Here is a 20,383-nt window from a genome sequence, read left to right on the forward strand (position 1 = left end):
ATGTTGTTGTAAAGTCTGAAGGAAACTGAAACATATTACACATACCTCACAGCAAGTTGTGATCTTAATATAGTAGTGACTGAAAGTTCCCATTTCAATGAGAGAAAAGCAATGGCTTCACAAAGCTTGCTGCTCTATTTATAACCCATTCTTTAATTAAGAGCCTCGAGTGCACCTCCTCAGAGAAAAGTAGTAGGAAAAAAAAAAGTTGGTTCGTCAGTTCTTTTGATATGCCAAACATTTTAGTGACTTTTAGCGCACTCCTTTGGTTTTACAGCTTGTGATCAAACTTGTTGTTTCGTTTAATTTAATCAGCAGACAAAACCAACCAATCCAGCTATAATATTAAGCCTACTCGGCTCTCACTTCAACAGTTATATATAAAAATTGGTCTGCTGAAATTTTCAATAGATTCTTGTCCATTCTTGACTCTTGACCTTTTTTACCATGATTTCTGTAGAGTATTGCCCAAGAAATGTAAATCTTGATGTTAGCTGGCCTGATGTTATCAGTCTCTTTGGCTTCACCATTCTCCTTTCAGACACTGCAGGCTGGTCTCTGCTGGTAATTTATTCATTAACTTAACTTTTGTTTGCTTAGTAACTAAATCATATTGAAGCTTTCTGATTAGAGGCTCCAGTCTGTTTGAGGCATTAGTTTGAATCCTTTGTTTGCACTTTTTTTTTTTTACTTTTAGTAAAAATATTTGAAATACTACTTAAATACTTCCATATGGATCCTTGGACAGTAGACTCTGTGCAGTGTAGTAGCGATAAATAGCTTGTGGAGCTGAAACAGTAGCCGAAGTAGTCAGTTGTGCTTTCAGGTAATTTCTTGTGTGAGCGTATTCATAACCTACCTTGAATTCTAGCCTGAATCCCGTTGCTGCCATGGTAACACCTGAGGTTTCTCAGACGTGTGTCTGTTTGTGCTGCCCTGCCATCAGATGTAACGGAGCTAATTCATGCATGTTCAGGCACAATAAGGCCCTGATATTACTCAGCACAGGAGAGGTCACCTTTTTTTGATAAACTGTTTTTGTTTATCAGTATTGTTCAAACCTTTGCTTCTGTGCTGGGTTGTGTTTGAATATTCTCTTAGTTTCTCTTGCAAATGCCAGATGCCAGAAACTGAGATGTCCTGTACAATTTTAAAAAAGCACCTTTTGTGATGTGAGTTTTGAAGCTTTCTTTAAGGCATATAGAAAGTGGCATAACCATGAGGGCAGACCCTTTCAGTGGGCTTATGCACGCTCACATGCTACAAAAACTCACTCAGCCACACAATTAGACACATGGAGAGACAGAGAGAGTTCGAATGCACTTAATGGGGTTTCGATCTTCTGCAATAGGTCCACAAAAAATGAGGCTACAGGAACAGGACATTCATTCATTCATTCTCAGTTGCTTTCATGCGTTTTGTATTTTCTGTAAATGTTTCTATTTCCTCACGGGCACCTCTCCCTTTCTGTCTCTCTCTCTGACTGACTATTACTACACACACACTCACAAAAACTGAGACAAATCTATTTTTTAAAAGTTCAGTTTTTGTTTGCTTTGATTTTTCCTCCGAGTGTCAAATATACAGATCAGCTGGTTGCTTGAACTGAAACGATAAGTGAATTAACTGCACAACATTCTGCAACTATTTAAAACATCGATGGACCATTTTTAAAATTGTTCCAGTAAAAAACGACAAGGTCTCTCTGATTTCAACATCTCAAACAGCTTTATTTTCTTGCTTTGTTTCATCAGGAGATGCAATCGTTAAGTTCTGCGGTGCCAGCTTGTGAACCATAACCTGATTTAAATGTGACACATCTTCCCCATTAGGGGATGTCTTTGGGCAGTGCTGCAAGCCTACAGCTCCTATTTTAAACCCTTCCCTGCACGCCCTGTTCTGACCACTTCAACTTTTCTTTCAACAGTGCATGTTGGATCTCCTCCACCATGTCAAAATGCTGACACCTTAGCTTATATATAATTATGTGAAAAATGAAAAAGTTGCAGCTAGTTGCAGATTGAAGACTGGAAGCAACCAGTTCAGGTTGATTCCACCAGATATACTCTATTGGACGCTTCAGGTTCTAGAGTAGAGCTTCGCACTGAAGTTCTCATCCCGGATTTCATTCTGAATTAGTGCAAGCCCCTGCAAATATCTTAAGAAATAACTATCATTCTAATCCGATGCACTGCCTTCATGTGGGGAACTTTCACTCCAAACTGTTCCTTGCACTGGTGGAGCCTATTCAGCTTGTCATGGGGCAAGAGTTTGAGGAGACCATGAACAGGTTGCTAATCTGCCACAGGGGGTAACACAGAGAGACTGACAAATCAGAATTTAACATGCACATCTTTGGACTGTTGGAGGAAACGTGAGCACTCAGAGTCACAGGGACAACATGCAAACTCCGCAGAGAAAGGCCCCAGCCAGTGGATTCAAACCCAGGACCTTTTTCTGTGCAAACCACTGAACCACATAATGCACCGCCCATTTAATTCCAGAGCTGCAGAAGGAGCAGACTTGAAGGGGAGATTGGCTAAATTTAAACCAGACATGGTTTCTGCTTTTAATGGTTGGAGTAACTGGACTTTCTGATTGCACCCCAAGTTATATCCTGGTGTTGGACTGTTGGACTGACTCTGGGAGATTGTAATGGCAGTTTTCCCACTATTTCTTGACTGAAGAGTTCATAAAAAAATATTTGGCAGGCTAAGCCCTGCACTTGTCTACAATGTCTCTCTTTTGCAAGCAAGAACATGAGAAAGCTTATTCTCCTCCGACTAACGTTCAGCCTTACAGGGACTCTCTTCTTAGACAGGTGTGGTCCTCCTGTTGGAAGCGCAGTTTCCAGGCAGCATCTCTGTGTTGTTGTGAGCAGCTGCAGCTGTTAAATGATCCACAGCCATGTCTATCTTACTGTTTTTGAGAGGCGAGGTTAAAGCGTAGAGCATGAACTCTGAGCCCACTGACACTGGTTTCGGCAAACCTGCCATGGTGGTGACTTTAGATTCAGCGGAGATGGACGGCTCCCGGTCACGGCTGAGTGATGCTCGGAAGGAGTGCGGGTCCCCTGCGCTGTGGTTGCTCCTGTAACTGTACCGGCGGCTGCGGTTCTGATAGTAACGGTTGCGGTAATACGATGAGCTTCGAGAGATGGGCGGCTTCATGAGCGAAGGCCGGCCCTTAGTGCGCAACTGTCTGTGTTTTTCTATGAACACATGCACTGCCAGGACGCCCACCATCTCAGCCAGCACAAAGGACAGAGCTCCGAAATAAAAGGACCAGCCGTAGGAGTAGCTCTTCTTGTTGTCGCTCTGGCTGGGGTCACCTGAGTTGGCTGATATGTACACAATGATGCCAATGATGTTACTGAGACCTGCAGTAGTGTTCATAGAGATGAAGAGGGTCAGTCAGATGTTTATTTGTAGAGGAATTTTTGCAGTTGACTGACACGCTACATGCTATGGAGGACTAAAAGTGCAAAAATGTAAATTTAATTAGTTAAATTAAAAAAAATTAAAGACACCAGTTAAATGCACCAGAAATAACAATAATGGTTAAAAAATGCTGAATAAATACAATAAGTAATTAAATATGATACCAATTCTTGTTTCTATTTGATTTTCTTATTTTTTTGTATTTTTGTTACCTTTAAATGAATTTCCATTTATTTCCATTATTTTTATTTTGTGTTTTTAAAAAAAAATATTTTTATTTCCTTTTGCTGTTAATATTACTTTTGATGAATTTAATGATAGAGAATTATTGAGTCGTTCAATCATTATTTATTTTTGGCCCTTTTGATCCTCCATACAACAAGAAAGTACAACCATTAAAACACCTGAAGAAAATACTTTTTTTTAAAAAAGAAAAAAAGATAAAATACCAGAAAGACTAACATAGAAAAACATAATTAATAACAGTAAAAAAAAAAAAGGGGGGGGGGTATACATAAAATCTAACATCACTGACAAAAAGCTTTTAATTCTGTGTTTCAGAATTAATAAGGGACTGAATGAAGAGCCACAATAATAATCATGCTGCTGAAACAACTCTGTGTGTCTGACCTGCAGAGACAAAGAGTATACCCGCAGTGAGAATGACATTATAGCGTGACTTGTAGAACTCGCTGGCAGCTACGCAGACACCCCCAAGAAATAATAACCCCACACTGAGGATGGGGAAGAGGCTGGAGGCTCGTACCGCTCCTGTGCAGAGGACAGGAGAACGAGGGTATTAAGACACCACGCAAATACCTCACACTGTCATCACAGCTGTTAAAAGTTCATGCAATTATTTGAGACCCACGCAGTAAGTATTCAGCAGCGTCCTGCTCGTAGTCTGCATCGTCAGGAAAGTGATCGATGTCCTTGCAAACACCCCGAAATGTCCCTGAAAACAGAAAATCAGACAATTACATCATTTTGTAACAAAAGTTGCTCAGCTTTGTCATTTCCCCCTGTCTCCCTCTTCTTCTGTACTTGATGCAAATGTAAAATATGCACAGGTATCTTCTCAGGTCGGTTTTTACTCAACCTGTCCACCTTCTAACCGTTTAACATGAATCAGTGCCCTCTTGTGGCCCTTTACTGTGTTTATATTGTGCTTGTGAGTTATGAGCATGCCCAAAGAGTCACTTTATGGCTTCACTTGTTCAGCCTATCAGATTTTAAACCTGGAGGACACAGTGTTGCAGTGGCTGTCCACACTCACTCATGTCATGTGATCACTTTTAGTTTTAGCTTGTCTCAAGTGAAAAGACAAATATTCCACTATCGCTCAACGCTACTGTATATGGCACAGACAGATAATAACCCTCGTAAGCCGTGAAGGCTCTGATGCATTATAATGATGCCTGGAAATACAAACATCAGCCTTTGTAACCTTTGGCCGCGAGATGCCTTTTAGTATTTGCGCACACAGGATCGTATTGACAAATGTGTCCCTGTGAGCCCGCCCTGATTGACCAGTATCGATGATGTGGCTCGGTCCCCATGGTTACCAAAACAAAACTCATTCATTAACAACAGATAAGCTGCGGCGAATAGGGCTGAGAGAAAAGATGTGAGGTGTAAAGTTATTCAAATTATTGTCACATTAGAAACAAGAGATCAGATCATCTGTCTCCATCTGGCTCAACAACAAATTTGTCTCTGAGCGCTTTTTTCGTGCATCACGATTATCTTCATCTATCTGCCTGTTTATGGCTTTTTTTTTGCAATGCAGGCAAACTGACCAACACGCAGTCACACCAGACTGTTAAAGCACTGATGACCTCTGCATGCTCTGTTTCCTCTCCATTAAACCTTTTTTAGGTTGGCTTGGTTTTACAGGCGGCAGGGGCAGCAGCAGAGGGAGGGGATGCAAGGGAAGTGGGAAGGAAATCGAAAAGCCAAGCATTTTCTCTTCATTCAGAAACTTAGCAAAGCAAAACAGAACCAAGGATATAGGGTGAGAGAAGTATTGGTAGTGCTATTAAAGAGAAATGAATAATTAAAAATGTCATTTCTATCCATCATATAGCCAGGACTAAACCTTCTCTATAGTCTTCTTTAAGATGTGTCCTCATGACACCAGCAAACAATCAAAATCATCTGCACAGTGCAAGTAAAAAATAGTTTTTACATATTAGTCACATATTTATAGTTACAATCACTATAACAGGGTATTTTTATGTCGGATTTCTACTTTTCGTGATACAGAATATAAATACTCCACTCAACTGTTGAGTGCAGAACATTTTCAGGTCTGTAATACTATTACTATGTTGTAATACTTTGTAATAGTATTACTATGTAGCTGCTGTTGTATGATTTATCGATGTAGCAATTATCACCCGATAGAGAAACATGATGCACAGCTTTGTTTATATATTCAGCCCGTTAGAGACCTGCTTGTAAGAACCGACAGTGTTATTGCTATTTAATATTGAGTTGCCCATTTATATCCTATTTAATTTATTAGATTAACAAGTCATAGTCACATAAACACACCATAGTGCATATTTACTATGTTTAGATTGACCATTTTTGTTGTGTTTCACTCTGGGCTGTTTTATAAGCTTCTAATGTGAAACCACATGCAGGTGTAGTGTGACTCCCACCCTCTGTGCAGCAGGTCCTCCACAGACCGGAGTGGGTCAGGACCTCTTCGTTCTTGCGGACCGTCTCGTTGTCGCTCAGGGTCTTAGAGCGGCACACCCCTCGGGAGTACAGCCAATAGTCCGTTCCCACGGCGATGGTCATGAGGCTGAAGGCACAGAAAGCCCCTGCTGTGGTCAGAAGCATCAGCACACCCCGGTTAAACACCCTCATGTCTCCTCCTCCCTCTGAGGACCGAGTCTGGCAGAGTTTAGAGGTTGTTCAAAACTTTCCCTCTGTGTCTGATCTTTGAGTTGATCCAGGAAGGAAACTCCGAGCACATCTTCTGCCGCCCCATTTTCCTCTAAACTATAAAACTTTGTTCACAAAGATGTTTCCATGTTAAAGGCACAGAAGCTTGATGTCATCTTGTTGGCTGTGCAGAACAAGTAAAGAAACGGCGCTGAAAGTTGGAGGAAATGATAGAGGAAAGTAGTCTGGAGAAAATGGCATCAGCGGCATGTTTCTCGACTCGTTCTAGTTTGTTGTAGCCCAACTCTGCACGGGCTCAGTCTGCAGAATGACCCCGCCTGTCTGATTGTATGTGTGTGTGCATTTGTCCGTGTGTGTGTGTGTCCCTGTCACTAAGAATAGCACAGGCCTCATGCAAACCAGTTCATAGTCCACCAGGTCAGCACCATGGAGAGCAGCAAGAGAGCAGAAAGTAGTGCGCATTATTTTCTGGCAAAGACACAATAAAACCTTTAACTCAGCCTAAAAACACTTCAATTTAGAACTGCAAAAAGGCAACTTTACATTTTAAATTCAGTCTTAAAGTGGAGATAAGTGCCCGTGAACACTACAGCAGAGCTTCTTTGGTCTCTCTCCTCTTTAGCCTGTAGGATGCAACATCCATGTTTTTGAAAAAATACAAAAATTAGCAAATTTTGATTAATCTGACCAGAGAACGGTTTTCCACTTTGCCTCAGTGCATTTTAAGTGAGTATCGGTTCAGAAAAGATGGAGACGTTTCTGGATCATGCTCACATGTGGCTTCTTCTTTGTATGATTGAGCTTTAAGCAGCATTACTGGATTATAAAATGAACTGTGTTCACAGATGTCGCTTTCAGGAAGTGTTCCTGAGCCCATGCAGTGATTTTAATGTCATTCCTGTTTTGATTTCAGTGCTGCTTGAGGGCTCAAAGATCACAGGCATCCAATATCGATTTTCTGCCTTGTCTCCTGCACACAGCAAGATTTCCTCCAGATTCTCGGACTCTTTTGATGATATTATGAAATATAGATGATGAAATAAGTCTAAGTCTTCACAACCGTTCACTGAGGAACGTTCTGAAACTCTTTGCAGATTGAACCTCTACCCATCTTTAGATCTGAGAAACTCTTCCTCTCTACCGTTTCCTTTTTATACCCAATAGTCTTACTGACCTGTTTCCAGTTAACCCAATTAACTGCAAAATATTTCCTTTTAGAACCACTTACTTTTCCTTCCCCAACTCCTCTGAGACATGTTGTTGCAATCAAAATTTTAACAGCAAATTTTCTCAATTCAAACATTTGATGTGTTTTCCATTTTATATTGTGACTAAAATATGAGATTTACGCAATGACAGGAGTCACCGCCTCCTTTCAAATTTAGGATCTAAATTCATCTCTTATATAAAGTCTTGGTCATTGTTACAGTCATGGTAAAAAGAAGAGCACAAACTGTCACTTTTTAGATTTTACATATGAGGATATGAGAAGGAAAATAATTTGAAAAATTTAAATACAACCTCAAACAAACAAGAACACATGACATATTACACTGTGTAGTTATTTAACAAAAATTAAGCCATAATTTTAGAAGCACTCTGTGGGAAGAAAACGTATCAGCGTAAGGAGCGGCCAGGTGCTGCTATTCAAATGCACTTGATTAAACGATCAGCAACAAGTGCGAACACTTCTACCAAAGCAGACGTTTGGCAGTCTGCTGCTCTGGAGCATCAGCAATGATGTTAGGGAAGCATCTGTGGCTGTCTATCAATCTGGGAAGGGTCATAAGGAAGAGGTCAGCAAAGAAAAAGTTGGATAATTAGGGAGATGAAGAAGGAGTTCTGGGAGGCTAGGTGTACAGCAAAGAGAGAGATGACAAAGGAAAAGGCTTGTAGTGAGTTGTGAGGCTGGACACTAAGAAAGGGAGAGGCAGAGGAAGGATGTGATAGAGATGGAAATGTACTAAGAAGTGAAGAGAGTGTGTTGAGAAGGTGGAAGGTGTGCGTTGAGGGTTTCATGAATAAAGTAAAAGAGGAGGATAAATGTAGGATAGCGAAAAGTGCAGACAGAATGGGGAGTGTCAGGGGTGTATCCTGACAGAAGGATAAAGAGTAAAAGGGAAGTTCAGGTTGAGCTGTTTGGAGACAAAGTTAAAGAGGGAAGTTTGGACCTGTGAAGAGGAGGGATGGTCGATGTTTAAGAATCAGAGGAGGGTCATGATGTAATGAAGGAGGACGGGCAGAGTATTGGTGTGACAGAGGACCCCTAAAGGGAACAACTGAAAGATGAAGCAGCCACATTTGGTGAAAACCAATCAGCACAAACATCTCATATCACCCGTCAAGCACGGTGGTGGAGGAGTGAGCATTTGGGCTTGTTTTGCAGCATCAGGACTCAGGCGCCTTTCTAGTTATTGAATCAACCATGAACTCCTCTGCGTACTAAAGTATTCTAGACTCAAATGCGAGGCCATCTCTCTGATAGCTAAAGCTCGACTGAAATCAAGATCTGCAACAGGACAATGATCCAATGAAAAGGAAAAAGTATACTTTCTCTGTGCCATGACTGTATGTATGCTGTATGTATAACCAATAATGCATAATCAGGTAGAAAAAAAAACATTTTGAAAACACTTTTAAATAGACAGACAGAACTCTCATGGGGCTTTTTCTTTGGCCAGGTTTACTCATTACATGTCCTTTAATATTAATATTGTCATCAGTATTCACTCCACAAGCATATCATACAAGTGACTAAAAGAATAAATGAGGATGTGACTATTTAAGGCTTTGCAAAGTGAGTGGCCATGTGTGTGAAGAAGCAAAAGCAATCAACCCCAACCAACGAGCTTCCTCGCTGTAAAATGTTTTGTTTTGATCAATCACCGTTTCAGCTTCTCGACTAAACCGCACATTATTATATATATGTCATTGGTGAACTTGCACAGCAGGCCTTTGAACACAGTGTTTCTGTTGAGAAGTTAAATGTGCACATTTAATAAGCGTTAATAATAGTTTCCAAGGAGCTGTAAGCAGAATCGGGCTGTAATCCTCTGCAGATTCATCCGTCCAAGCGACTTATTTCATGTTCTCACAGAGCCATTTGATACTTATTATCACTACATCTATAGAACTGCTCATTATAGCTGCTTTAATTTCAAGAATACAATACAGATTTAAAAATCTGTATCGCTTTCAAGAACAATCCCTCCTCTCCATCGCAGACATAATATACATCTCGGTAAGAAATGAAGCACGATCACAAGATTGTCTTTGATAAAAAGGAGAAAAACACAAGAGAGCCAGAGTTTCTGGAATGTTTTATGATAATTCATTTTAATGCATCTTTCTGCAGGTGTCTCTCACGCGCAGGTAAAGACAGCGCATGCAACACATGTACACTGTCCATTTACACAATCCCTTGGTTGCTTAATAAAAGTTGCCCACTTCCTCCTCCTCCTGCCTTTTTGCATAGTTAACACTTTACTCCCCCATCTTTTGCCCTCCCTCTGTCTTTCTCGTCTTATCACATTTCCTTAAAATGATATGAACGTTAACCAGGGGGGAGGGGGGGACGGAGATCAAAAGAAGATTTAAGGGAAGGAGGAGGAGGAGGGGGGGGGGGGGGGGGAGAGAACGGGGGGGGGGGGGGGGGGGGAATAGTAGAGAAGTGCACGATAACATGAAAAACACTTCTAGCTCTACATCCCATTCCTATTCACACATACACACAAACACAGGTCATACAGCACCGTTACATCGATACGCTCATTTACAGACAGCCAGACAGTCTTTGCTCCGTGCTTTGTAAAGCAAACTGTGTAGCCACGCATATTCAAAACACTATTAAGAGATACAGCATTCAGAGTGGGAACTAAAACTTTGATTTTGGATATTTCAGAACTGACTCTGGACACCTGACGAGGTCCCCCCTCGTTGTCCGAGAGGTTGAAAGCAAGTCTTTAAACTACTGGACCAACAAACATGGCATGCATAGAGGAGCGGCACCACAAAGACTGTATAGGCCTACAGCACTAACCCACCGCATACGTACACAGTGCCATAGAGAAAGAGATTAAGCTAGAGAAAGACGTCTTTAAATATCTCTGCCGAAACAGGCATTTGGGGTGGGGGGTCTTTTTTTTTTTCCCCCTTTTTTAATTTTTCTTTTTGCATCAATTTGGAAGACGAAACGTGCTTAAGACTAAGTTCAGGACTAACTTAGACATGAGGTTATAAATCAGAGCTTTTTGAATTCAAAACCAACCTTGCTCCAAACCGCAGCCTGCACAGACACACGTGTGTGTGAGTGAGCATGTACATATTGATCATTGCAGGCTCATGATGCAACTTCCACAGGCTGAAGAGAAGAAAATCAAGTAAACAGACACTCTTGTTGGTGATCAATAGAGCACATACACACTATTAGCACATTCACTGTGACTCTTGATCACCGCTCTTCGTACTGACCGGCTCACTGTGAGGTACTGGGAATGCTAACCACCTGGAGTTTTCTGGAAACTGGCAACCAGCGGGCTTTGTTTCACACTGCTGTCTGTGTGTTTGTGGAGCTAATGTGACGGTTTATGATTGCCCAGTTTAGATGCTGGTGTGGGTCGAGACTGAAGACGGCGCGGCTCTGAGTCCTGATCTGATGCTGGATGGGTCTTTAATGAAATGTGGCTGGGCTGTACAAGCTGGAGTAAAGTCCGGCCTCTAACCAGCCGGAAGTCATCAGACTTGTATGATGAATTCTGGGTTGGTGTAGGAGAAGCCTTGAAACTCGTTCTGGTCAAGGTTCATGATGAAGAGCTTGTCTGTTGGCGTCAGCTCCACCACCATCTTTGTAAACTCCTTGTCGAAGTTGCAGACGTCTCTGCGTGTTTTCTGACACACACACGCACAAAAAAATAAATAAATAAAAACAGAAAGAAGGAAGAAAGAGAATAAAGTTAGAGCGTATTTGTAAAAGAGGTTTTTTTTTTTTTTTTAAAAAGGCGGTTCAGACAGAGGGTTGACAACAAGGAATTAGAACATCTATGTTAGAAAAAGCACAAAGATGAAGCGTAGAGGAGGAGGCAAATACTTGTGACACAAGCAAAGACACAGTTTGATCATTGCCAGAGGTGGGACAAAGTCAGTGTCTAGTGCCTGAAGTCTAGAAAGTCAAATTCAACGTGCAAAATCATGTGATGAATTCAAAATCAGTCCATAAAAATACTAAAATATCCTGAAAACCTCCTTCAATGAGCTGCGGTCTGGTGTTTTTGGCTTAAAGTTTATAGGCCTCAGCTCCACTTGCTACTCTTTTTCTGCAGTGTAAATGACCAATGATGGACTGATTATACATGTCCACAGTCATGACACTTTAACTGATTGATGCTGAATCATCCAGGTAAGTAAATCCTAAAGATTGATTCTGGTCATCTGGATGAGGATGTACACTTCCTGGACAGGGAGGAACGCTGGTTTGAGTGCAGAGTCAAGAAAGCCATTTACATGGAAAGGGAAAGGGGGGGGGGCCTAAGGGTATATCTTTTGCCATCTTAAAATGCTGAGATTGCAGCCATTCCACTCGCCTCTGTCAATGGGCCCCAGGGTGGCTTGCCATCACCAGTGTGTGAATGGGTGGATGACTGAATGTGTAGAGCGCTTTGGGGTCCTTGGGGAATGGTAAATGGCCTGTATTTGTATAGCGCTTTACTAGTCCCTAACTCTCTGTAAATGGTACTCATGGACTTTGATCAATGGTCATGACAATTTGTGCATTAATGATCAAGGAACTGACCTCACAGCCCATTGTTCATTTATGGGCTGGTTTCAGTTATTGTGCAAATGTACTGTTTATAAGGTTGGGGAAACCTGCAGTCAGCTGAGACTGAAGAAGTCACCTGGATGAGTGACTCCTGCTGAAAACGCTGCGGTCAGGTGAACAGAATCAACCTTTTGGGATTTAACTGATTCAGTTTTTCATGCTTTCAAGTTTGATGTCAGCAGCTTGTAAGAGCAAAGCTTTTAAATCCAAACTGATGATCTGAAGTCTGCAAAAACGCTTCGTAGAGCTGAGGGCAAATGAAGACTCTTGACCCCTTGAGTTTGTCTTAATAGGGAAACTCTGTGAAATGGTCATAATGTGATTATATTGATCAGGTCAACTTTAGTCTTTGGGTTGAGGTGATATAAAGTCATTTCAGGTCAAAGGACTTAAAGTTACAACAATAATCTAACATTCATATGAACACTCAAACTGATTTGGTATCCTGATATCCTCACTTTTTCTTACTGGTCTTTTAAGGTTTCCTGTCATCATCTGTTTCAGTGTCCATATGAGCATCTGGCTATTTTTTTTATGAATCAGTCGTGTGGGCTGCGTGTGCGTTTTGATGTCAGAGTCCAGTGTAGTCCACACCTCTGATCACTAGTAAAAGGTGGCACCACCAAAACTGTTAGACTGAGCACAACAGATCAGATTCCAAATAGACTGAGAAAGCAAGTGGATAACAAACAAAACACACTCTGTGGACGAATCCAGAAACACAGTCAAAGAGACCACCCTGAACAACTTCAACAGCACAGATGCAGAAAGACCCAAGACAAACTTCCAGAGCCAGAGAGAGACAGAGGAAATGTTCCAGTACAGAGCAGACGAGGATCGATAAAAGAGACCTGCTGAGGACCAAACCACAACCGAAAGGATTTCACACAGGGAGGTGAAGCAGTGAGCCCAAGACACACGAGTCACACACACACACACACACACACACACACACACACACACACACACACACACACACACACACACACACACACACACACACACACACACACACACACACACAGTTTTAGTTTCCTACCTCCTCGTTTCATCACAGGGCTTCCAGCTGAAATGACTTTCCCCATCTCTACCAATGGTCCACGTGTTCACCATTAGTGCATGAAGCAAGTGTATGTTTGTGGCTTCAGAGTGTTTCATTGATTCATTGATTAAAACTTGGTGTATGGAGACTGAGTAACAATAATCACACAGTATATGTGGATTTATGTTTTTGATAACCCTAAGCTCTTCAAATTATAAATCGGACTGATGGTTTATGTGTCACAAGCTTTAAAGACGCTAATAAATCAGTTTAAACCTGTGACTGATTAAATTTTGTAGGTGCCACAGTTAAACCATTCAAGTTTTATACATTTTTATTAAACTTTTCATACGTCTACATGACACCATCAGAATTATTTTGGCCGTGCGGTGGGTTCAATCTTCAAAAAGCTGGTGCAGGTGTTTTCACAAAATAGTCGAGCATCCAGATGTAAGAAGACTCCATTCAAATACAGGAGTAGTAATTTCACTATTGACCAAGTATCACAGCAGAGCCATTTTAAATGATTTGATGCGTCAACAAATATAAAATGTGCAACTGCCCGGCAGTCCAACCTCAACTCAGACAACAGTAACAGCCATGTAACGCAAACGAAATCCAGATACAGAAATTTCCTACACTGACCTTTTAAAGGGCTCACTAGTGTCCTACTATGTCTCGACCACAGACAGCGTAAAACAAGGACGTAGCTTAAAACTGTGCTGTAACCTTGCGCTCTTTTTAACAGCCAGCAGGGGGCGATAGCTGGAATTGAAAAAAATGACTTCCGGTCCTCTATAAATTTAAAGGCAAAGCACCTGACTTTACCTCAGTAAACATTTTCCTGCTCCAGTTTATCTGCTCAGTCACTCCTTTCATGTCATACTGAATTAAAAAGATGATAATTTTTAAAAATCTTGGTAGCCTACACGGTTCATTGTGATTGATTAGTCGTTAGCCAATGAGCATGAGCATAGTCTTTTTATTACAAAAATGTAGTTTCAATCATTATTTAGGCATCCAAATTCTTTTAGTTTTTGTCGACTAAATAAAAGATTATCACAGACTAAACCCAAAGTTGATTCATTCAACTAAATTATAAAGTGTAAATGTGTTTTTACCGGTGAGAGATGCTCCACATGGTTTACAAAGCATCTTATTTCCCTTGACATCAACTGTGAAATGTTTCCATATGTTTGCTCTTTCCTTCATCTCAAGCATTAAAATCTTTTCACATTTTCATGAGAAACCAGAAGCATGGGAGATTACTTCTGATTGGATCACTTCCAAACTCATCCTGCCTTTCTACACAGCCCAATCAGTTTGGATCGGAACAGTTTCATCTCGTTTTTATTCACTAACAAAAGCGTCAAAGGGGCATTTTGATCATAGCTTTTATTTAGTTATCTCGTTTGTCAGAAAAAAAGGTGTTTTATTGTTGTTGGTGGCAGAAGCTTTAAACTGGGGGTTTCATTAACTAGTGCGTGTTATCACTGTAGCTACATCCATCCGTCTCTGGTCTTTGGGAAAGCTTTAAAAATTGTGCTAAACCTTTCATAACTATTGTGAATGAGGGCAGCCTAGCAGATATTAGCTGTTGCTATTCTGCACTGTATGTGTGTTAAATGACACTTTTCCCAAACCAAGTCTGAATTTATGTGATGAGTTAGGGGACTTTTCACAGACCACTGAGAATTTGTGGTCCCTCTGCTTGGATGGGGGTATCTGATGCACTGTGTTTGGGTGCAACAACATTAACAAAGCAGACACAGCAGAAGTAGTCTGGTAGGCATCAGTGAGTATATTATCAGTTTCCAGTCATACAGGACAATTACACAATCCACTGAAGCATCTCTCTCATCCAGAAACAATGTATCCAAATACAGTATCTCTCTGATATATAGAACTCATATATAGAACTCATATATATATATATATATATATATATATATATATATATATATATATATATATATATATATATATATATATATATATATATATATATATATATATATAATTTTCTCTGCACTCTCTTGTTATTTCAACATGTATTCCTCACCATTGCCATCATCACAATAAGCGCTTTTTCATCTGGAAGAATAGTTTTTCAAGAAGCATTTTTGTAAAACAAACCCTTTGATATCGCCTTCCTGTCTCTTTTTTTTTCTTTTCTTTTTGATACGAGCTCAAAGAACATCATTTGACACACTGTTACTACCCTGCATCGTTAAACAGTTACAAAAGTTTAATACAACTCAGACAGTTCATTTGATATATGAAAATTATGGGATATTGTATTACTTGTGAACAAAAAGTATAATGCATATCATAATTATACATGAACTGCAAAATGGCACAAAATGGCTGCCTTCATCACAGTTGTTGAGTTGTTTCACAGCCTTGTGAATTCTGGACTTTATTTTGGCACTTTTGGACATCCTGTTTCTGTAAGCTAACAGACTACCGACTTCACAAAACTCGAAACACCTTCATCATATGTGAAATTCTCCAAAGATGGTTGTGCACAAGCAAAGAGATATGATCTCTGTCATTAAAAACAGTGTAACTGTGGAGATTGTTTTCGGAAATTGATCATGAGAAGAGCTTTTAAAAAAAAGAAAGAAAACAAAAAAACCCCAACAAACAATGACATTTAAAAAAAAAAATCACTAAGTTGATGCAGATTTTAGACAAAAGTAAACATTCGGAAAAATGATTAGTAGTCAAACAATCATAGCAAAGCAATTGGTCAATTTTCACTTACACTGCATGAATTACCAACATGTGATCATAGTACACTCATCAATATAGGTTGTCATAGTCAATATGCAATTACATTGTTGTTTGTTTGTTTGTTAATTAGTTAGTTAGTTTATTTGCTTGTTTTATTCAATTTTAAATCATGCTTTTTATTTGTTCTTGTTTCTAATGTCTCTGTAAAGCACTTTGAATCACCTTATTGTTGAATTGTGCTATACAAATAAACTTGCCTTGCCTTGCCTTACAAAGGAGGGCAACATAGAGACGGAGCAGGCTAAAGTCGGCCCTGAGGTCTGACTCCGACATCAGCCTGCCAGTGTGAGCAGCCGTGTGGCATTTAGGAGCGAGCAACATGTCTGTACTAAAGATAAAAATACAGCCAGTAGAGCTGCTACAAGAGCAGCAGTGTAACGTGACGCGCTAAACTACAATAAACTCAGAACAGTGTCGCTGCTGCAAACAAGATTAGCCGCCTACTGGCACCTTGACACTTGATTATTTTAGTCGCATTTCAGTGGAGCACCTGTAAATAATGTTCATGTGTGAACATTATTTAGGAAATACAAGAAATACATCCGATTCAATTTTTTTTCTGAAAGTCAGATGAGATGATAAATATCACCCATGTTTATGCAGAGGTGTTAGCCTGGTTTAATGTGAAAAATGGAAGCTGGGGGGGCCAGCTAGCCTGGTTCTCCTCACTAATGTGGCAACAATAACTACCATTAACTACACAAAAATCTTTTATTTAATGTTTTAATCTTTGAAGCAAATGTAGCAACCTGCAAGGCAAAGGTTATTCAACTGAGAGGGTTAGCAGAGCTAGATTAATGAGCTAGTGGCTAACTGCTAACCAAGTCTTTAATTTTTTTTCTTTGCGCAATGTGTATAAAAAAAACAAACTGGCAGCTAGACTAATGTTTTACTGTTTGTAGCTAACAATCTTCAAAATATAAATTGTTACTCAATGTTTAGCACTGTTAACCGTTTGTGCTCGCTAGCAGTTTAACTGTGCAAATTCATGCTAATTTGCACAAAAAGTATGACAGACTGGAATGTTTATTTCTAATATTAACATATTAACTAAAAAGATACCACCCTGCTTTGTAATATTTAAAAGTTGGTAATCAAGTTGTTTAGGAGTTATACTTTTAATGTGTCGCTGTTTATGTGCTACCTATCAAACTTTACAGCAGTGCCAGAAGGTAAACCAACCAGGTTGCTCAAGGACAGCTAAATGCTACCTTTCAGTGTCATCATCTGTCATGTGGCTCTTTCCTTACAGGCCACTGATGTCCTTTAAGAATCTTAGGGAGGTTTTATATCATATAACACTATTTTACCAACCAGGATATCTGTGCTAGTGTGCTTGCTAGCTTCCCCATAAAGCGAGACAGTTGTACTGCTTTGTTTATGAGTTTAAGCCACAACTCGCAGCTTTGTTGTGTTGCATATCTGTAAAACCACAGAGACATGTTAATCTGCTTTACTTCTGGTTACCTTATTGTTGAGATTAGAAAGAGCCAGGCTAGCTATTTCTAGGTGCTTCCAAACTTAATGCTAACTGCTGGTCAGTAACCCCTGGTAACCACCTGATGCTAAGGAAAAGCATGTATTCTGTGACCAGATGGTAAGAAGTTGCTGGCTGTTGCTAGGTGAAATTGGTCACAAAGAGGGCTGTGGGCTGAAAACCTTCATGCAGTTAGCTTATATGGAACACGCAGATTTGTCTGAAAAGATTCACAGTACTTGCAAAATGCAAAAAGTTGTGTCTTACTGCTGCAACCAAAATATTTTAAAAAGCATGACTTTTCCTTTGAATGCAAACTGTCTTTTTTTAAGTTTCACTAAAATTTGGAGAGTAACTATAGAAAATATTTGGCATCTTCCACGTAGAAATAGCATGCAGGTTTTGGGTGCAGCAACCTCTGTGCAACACTTTTACCTAGCAACAGCCAGCAACCAGTCCAACCAGTCAGAGAACACACATTTCACGTTGCCAGGGGGTTGGGAAGTGTGTGACTGAGGCTTAATCCCTACCTAGCTACAACGCCACGTACATTAACACTAGAGTGATATTATTTGCTATCAAATTGTGATGAGTTAAAAGGAAAAGACACATTTTCCAAAATGTTGAGTGATTTCTTTCACCCTTCCAAATACAATATGAAATTGTGATTTATTAATTTTTTTGTACAGTATGTGTGGTGCAAGAGATACTAATGCAGACCAGTAATATGCGGCATGGTCAGTGATCTGTGTAGGAGTACTCAGGGTTAACAAATGAGAAGCCTTGGAATTCTTGCTGGTCCAGGTTGACTATAACGTCCTGATCTGGGGGGGTCAGCTCTGGGGGATGGCGTGTGAAAAAGCGGTCAAAGTTCTCCGCATCACGCCCACACTGCCATGGAGAGGAGAGGAGAGAGATGGGGGGGGGGGGGGGGGGGGGGATGCAGTGAGTTTGATGAAGGATGACAGGAAAAAAAGGACAACAAGCAACAAAGAGAAAAAAGAGAAATACAACTAAAATATGGCATCAACCAATAAAATCATTCACAGCCGAAACTGTGGATTTCCATTGGTCCATACGTGAGCCAGGTGACATCTGCCTTCATCATTGGTGACTACACTCACATAAATAAATAAATCAGCTCTGCATTGGTGAGTGCAGTGACCAACGGCAGGTGATGGTTGGGTTTGAAGGATGAACAAACTAATCCTGATAACTTACCTTAAAGGTTTGAGCAAACTGTGGCATTTTCTTAACTACTGTGCAAAGATTTCTAAGGCATTTAGTGAAGGCTGATAAAGTGAACAGCTGAAGTGAGTCAGCGTGTCATATACTCACAGCTTTCGGTTTGAAAGGCGGCTGGACTTCCTTATTCTCCAGTTTTTCCCAGTCTATGTAGCGGAAGAAGGCGTGCTCCTTGATGTCTCTCTCACCTTCTGGGCCGCAGCCCAGACGCTTAGCCGGGTGTTTGGTCATCAGCTAGAGATTACACAAAGACATACAATGCAAGATGAGTCGTATTCGTTTAGTCTTTTTAAAACGGACCCATAATCAATCTGTAGCATGTATGCATTACATAAAGGCAGCATTTTTAAATTAAAAACAGCAATGCAAAGTCATTATGTCATGCAAAATATTATTAATGAGATGAAAAACAGTGATCTTTATTAATGTGTACTGTAACTATTTAACGCATTAGTAAACAAATAAAAAGATATCACAGATGAGGAGGTGTGGAGGGCAAATAAACAAGTACAATCATCGTTTGCTGCCACGAGCTGTTAAGAGGCAGTTCAGCCTCACTGCTGGAGGGTGCGCACTAACACGCAGCAGCCTTTATAATATGACGAACCCTCCAGTGCTCAGAGTGAAAAACAAGCAGAGGTTTCAGGGGCCACATTAGGAGTTACCCTGCATGTATGCGCATACAAGCATGTTTTCTTACCCCCTTGCAGATAGCAACTGCTTCTTTGGACATGGATTTAGGGTATGAGACGTGATGCTCCATGATGGACTGGAAAAGCTCATCTTCATCTTCACCATCGAAAGGCGGCTAGAGAGGCACAAATGCAGACCCTTTTTTTAGTTGTTGTTTTGGTAAAATAATAACAATAATAATAATAATTTAAGAGGGTAAGCAGTAGATGAATACAAACCTGTCCAGCAAGCATTTCATAAAGCAGGACTCCAAAAGCCCACCAGTCCACAGACTTCCCATAAGGCTGATAGGCTATGATCTGCAAGAGAAAGAATAGGGTTGCAATCAATGTCTGAAAGATTAAAATAAACCCATCGACAACTAGACAGTGGCTAACCCGTAAAACACACCTCTGGAGCGATGTAGTCTGGAGTTCCACAAAAAGTCTTTGTGGTAATGCCATCAAGCATGTTTTCTTTACACATTCCAAAATCTGCAATCTTTATATGGCCCTCAGAGTCCAGCATCACATTGTCCAGCTTCAGATCCCTGCAAAAACATCCAAACGCACAGATGTTACTCACATCTGTAAACTAAAAGGGACCGGAAACTACACGCGAGTAGCCGAGCTGATTCAAAAACCATCTCACCGATACACAATGCCCTTGGAATGAAGGAAGAACAGGCCGATGGCAATCTCAGCAGCATAGAACCTAAAACAGAGGCAAACATCCGTCTTTAACTGAAAGGTGCGTTTGGTGATGCTCTGATATCTCCTATTGAAGCCCTTCAGAGAGGTTAAAGTGTGCCTCATGCATTTTCATTTTTTTAAGCACCACGAATGACAAAAACATCAACATTTGTAAGTATAACGCACAAAATGCATAAAAAGTTCATTTTATAACAGTTTTGGCTGCCACTTTAAGTAATGTATAACCTTTCTGAGCTGCAGAGCTTTTACTGCAAAGGAACTCGTCTC

The 20,383-nt window shown here is 40.4% G+C and overlaps 2 protein-coding genes across 2 annotated transcripts in view; both read right to left on the reverse strand.

Annotated features, from left to right (window-relative positions):
• Nucleotides 1-2,813: 2,813 nt before the first annotated feature.
• On the reverse strand, nucleotides 2,814-6,323 carry cacng3a (calcium channel, voltage-dependent, gamma subunit 3a; the record flags this gene model as incomplete). The annotated part of the gene is made up of 4 exons (XM_080880088.1): nucleotides 6,107-6,323; nucleotides 4,312-4,395; nucleotides 4,071-4,211; nucleotides 2,814-3,379 (listed from the first exon to the last, which is right to left on the reverse strand). The coding sequence occupies exons 1-4, from the start codon at nucleotides 6,315-6,317 to the stop codon at nucleotides 2,814-2,816; spliced, it is 1,002 nt and encodes a 333-aa protein (XP_080736214.1). The 5' UTR covers nucleotides 6,318-6,323.
• An 8,883-nt stretch (nucleotides 6,324-15,206) lies between these two features.
• The window catches only part of LOC308394869 (protein kinase C beta type-like), a 54,440-nt gene continuing 49,263 nt past the window's right edge, over nucleotides 15,207-20,383 (reverse strand). Inside the window, 6 exon segments of the mRNA XM_080879460.1 lie at nucleotides 15,207-18,377; nucleotides 18,825-18,965; nucleotides 19,432-19,539; nucleotides 19,643-19,723; nucleotides 19,815-19,953; nucleotides 20,055-20,117. Of these exon segments, the coding sequence (XP_080735586.1) occupies nucleotides 18,225-18,377; nucleotides 18,825-18,965; nucleotides 19,432-19,539; nucleotides 19,643-19,723; nucleotides 19,815-19,953; nucleotides 20,055-20,117 (685 nt within the window). The 3' untranslated portion in view covers nucleotides 15,207-18,224.

The sequence above is a fragment of the Rhamphochromis sp. 'chilingali' genome (genome assembly GCF_963969265.1).
Source record: "Rhamphochromis sp. 'chilingali' genome assembly, chromosome: 4".
In the NCBI taxonomy this organism is placed as follows: Eukaryota; Metazoa; Chordata; class Actinopteri; order Cichliformes; family Cichlidae; genus Rhamphochromis; species Rhamphochromis sp. 'chilingali'.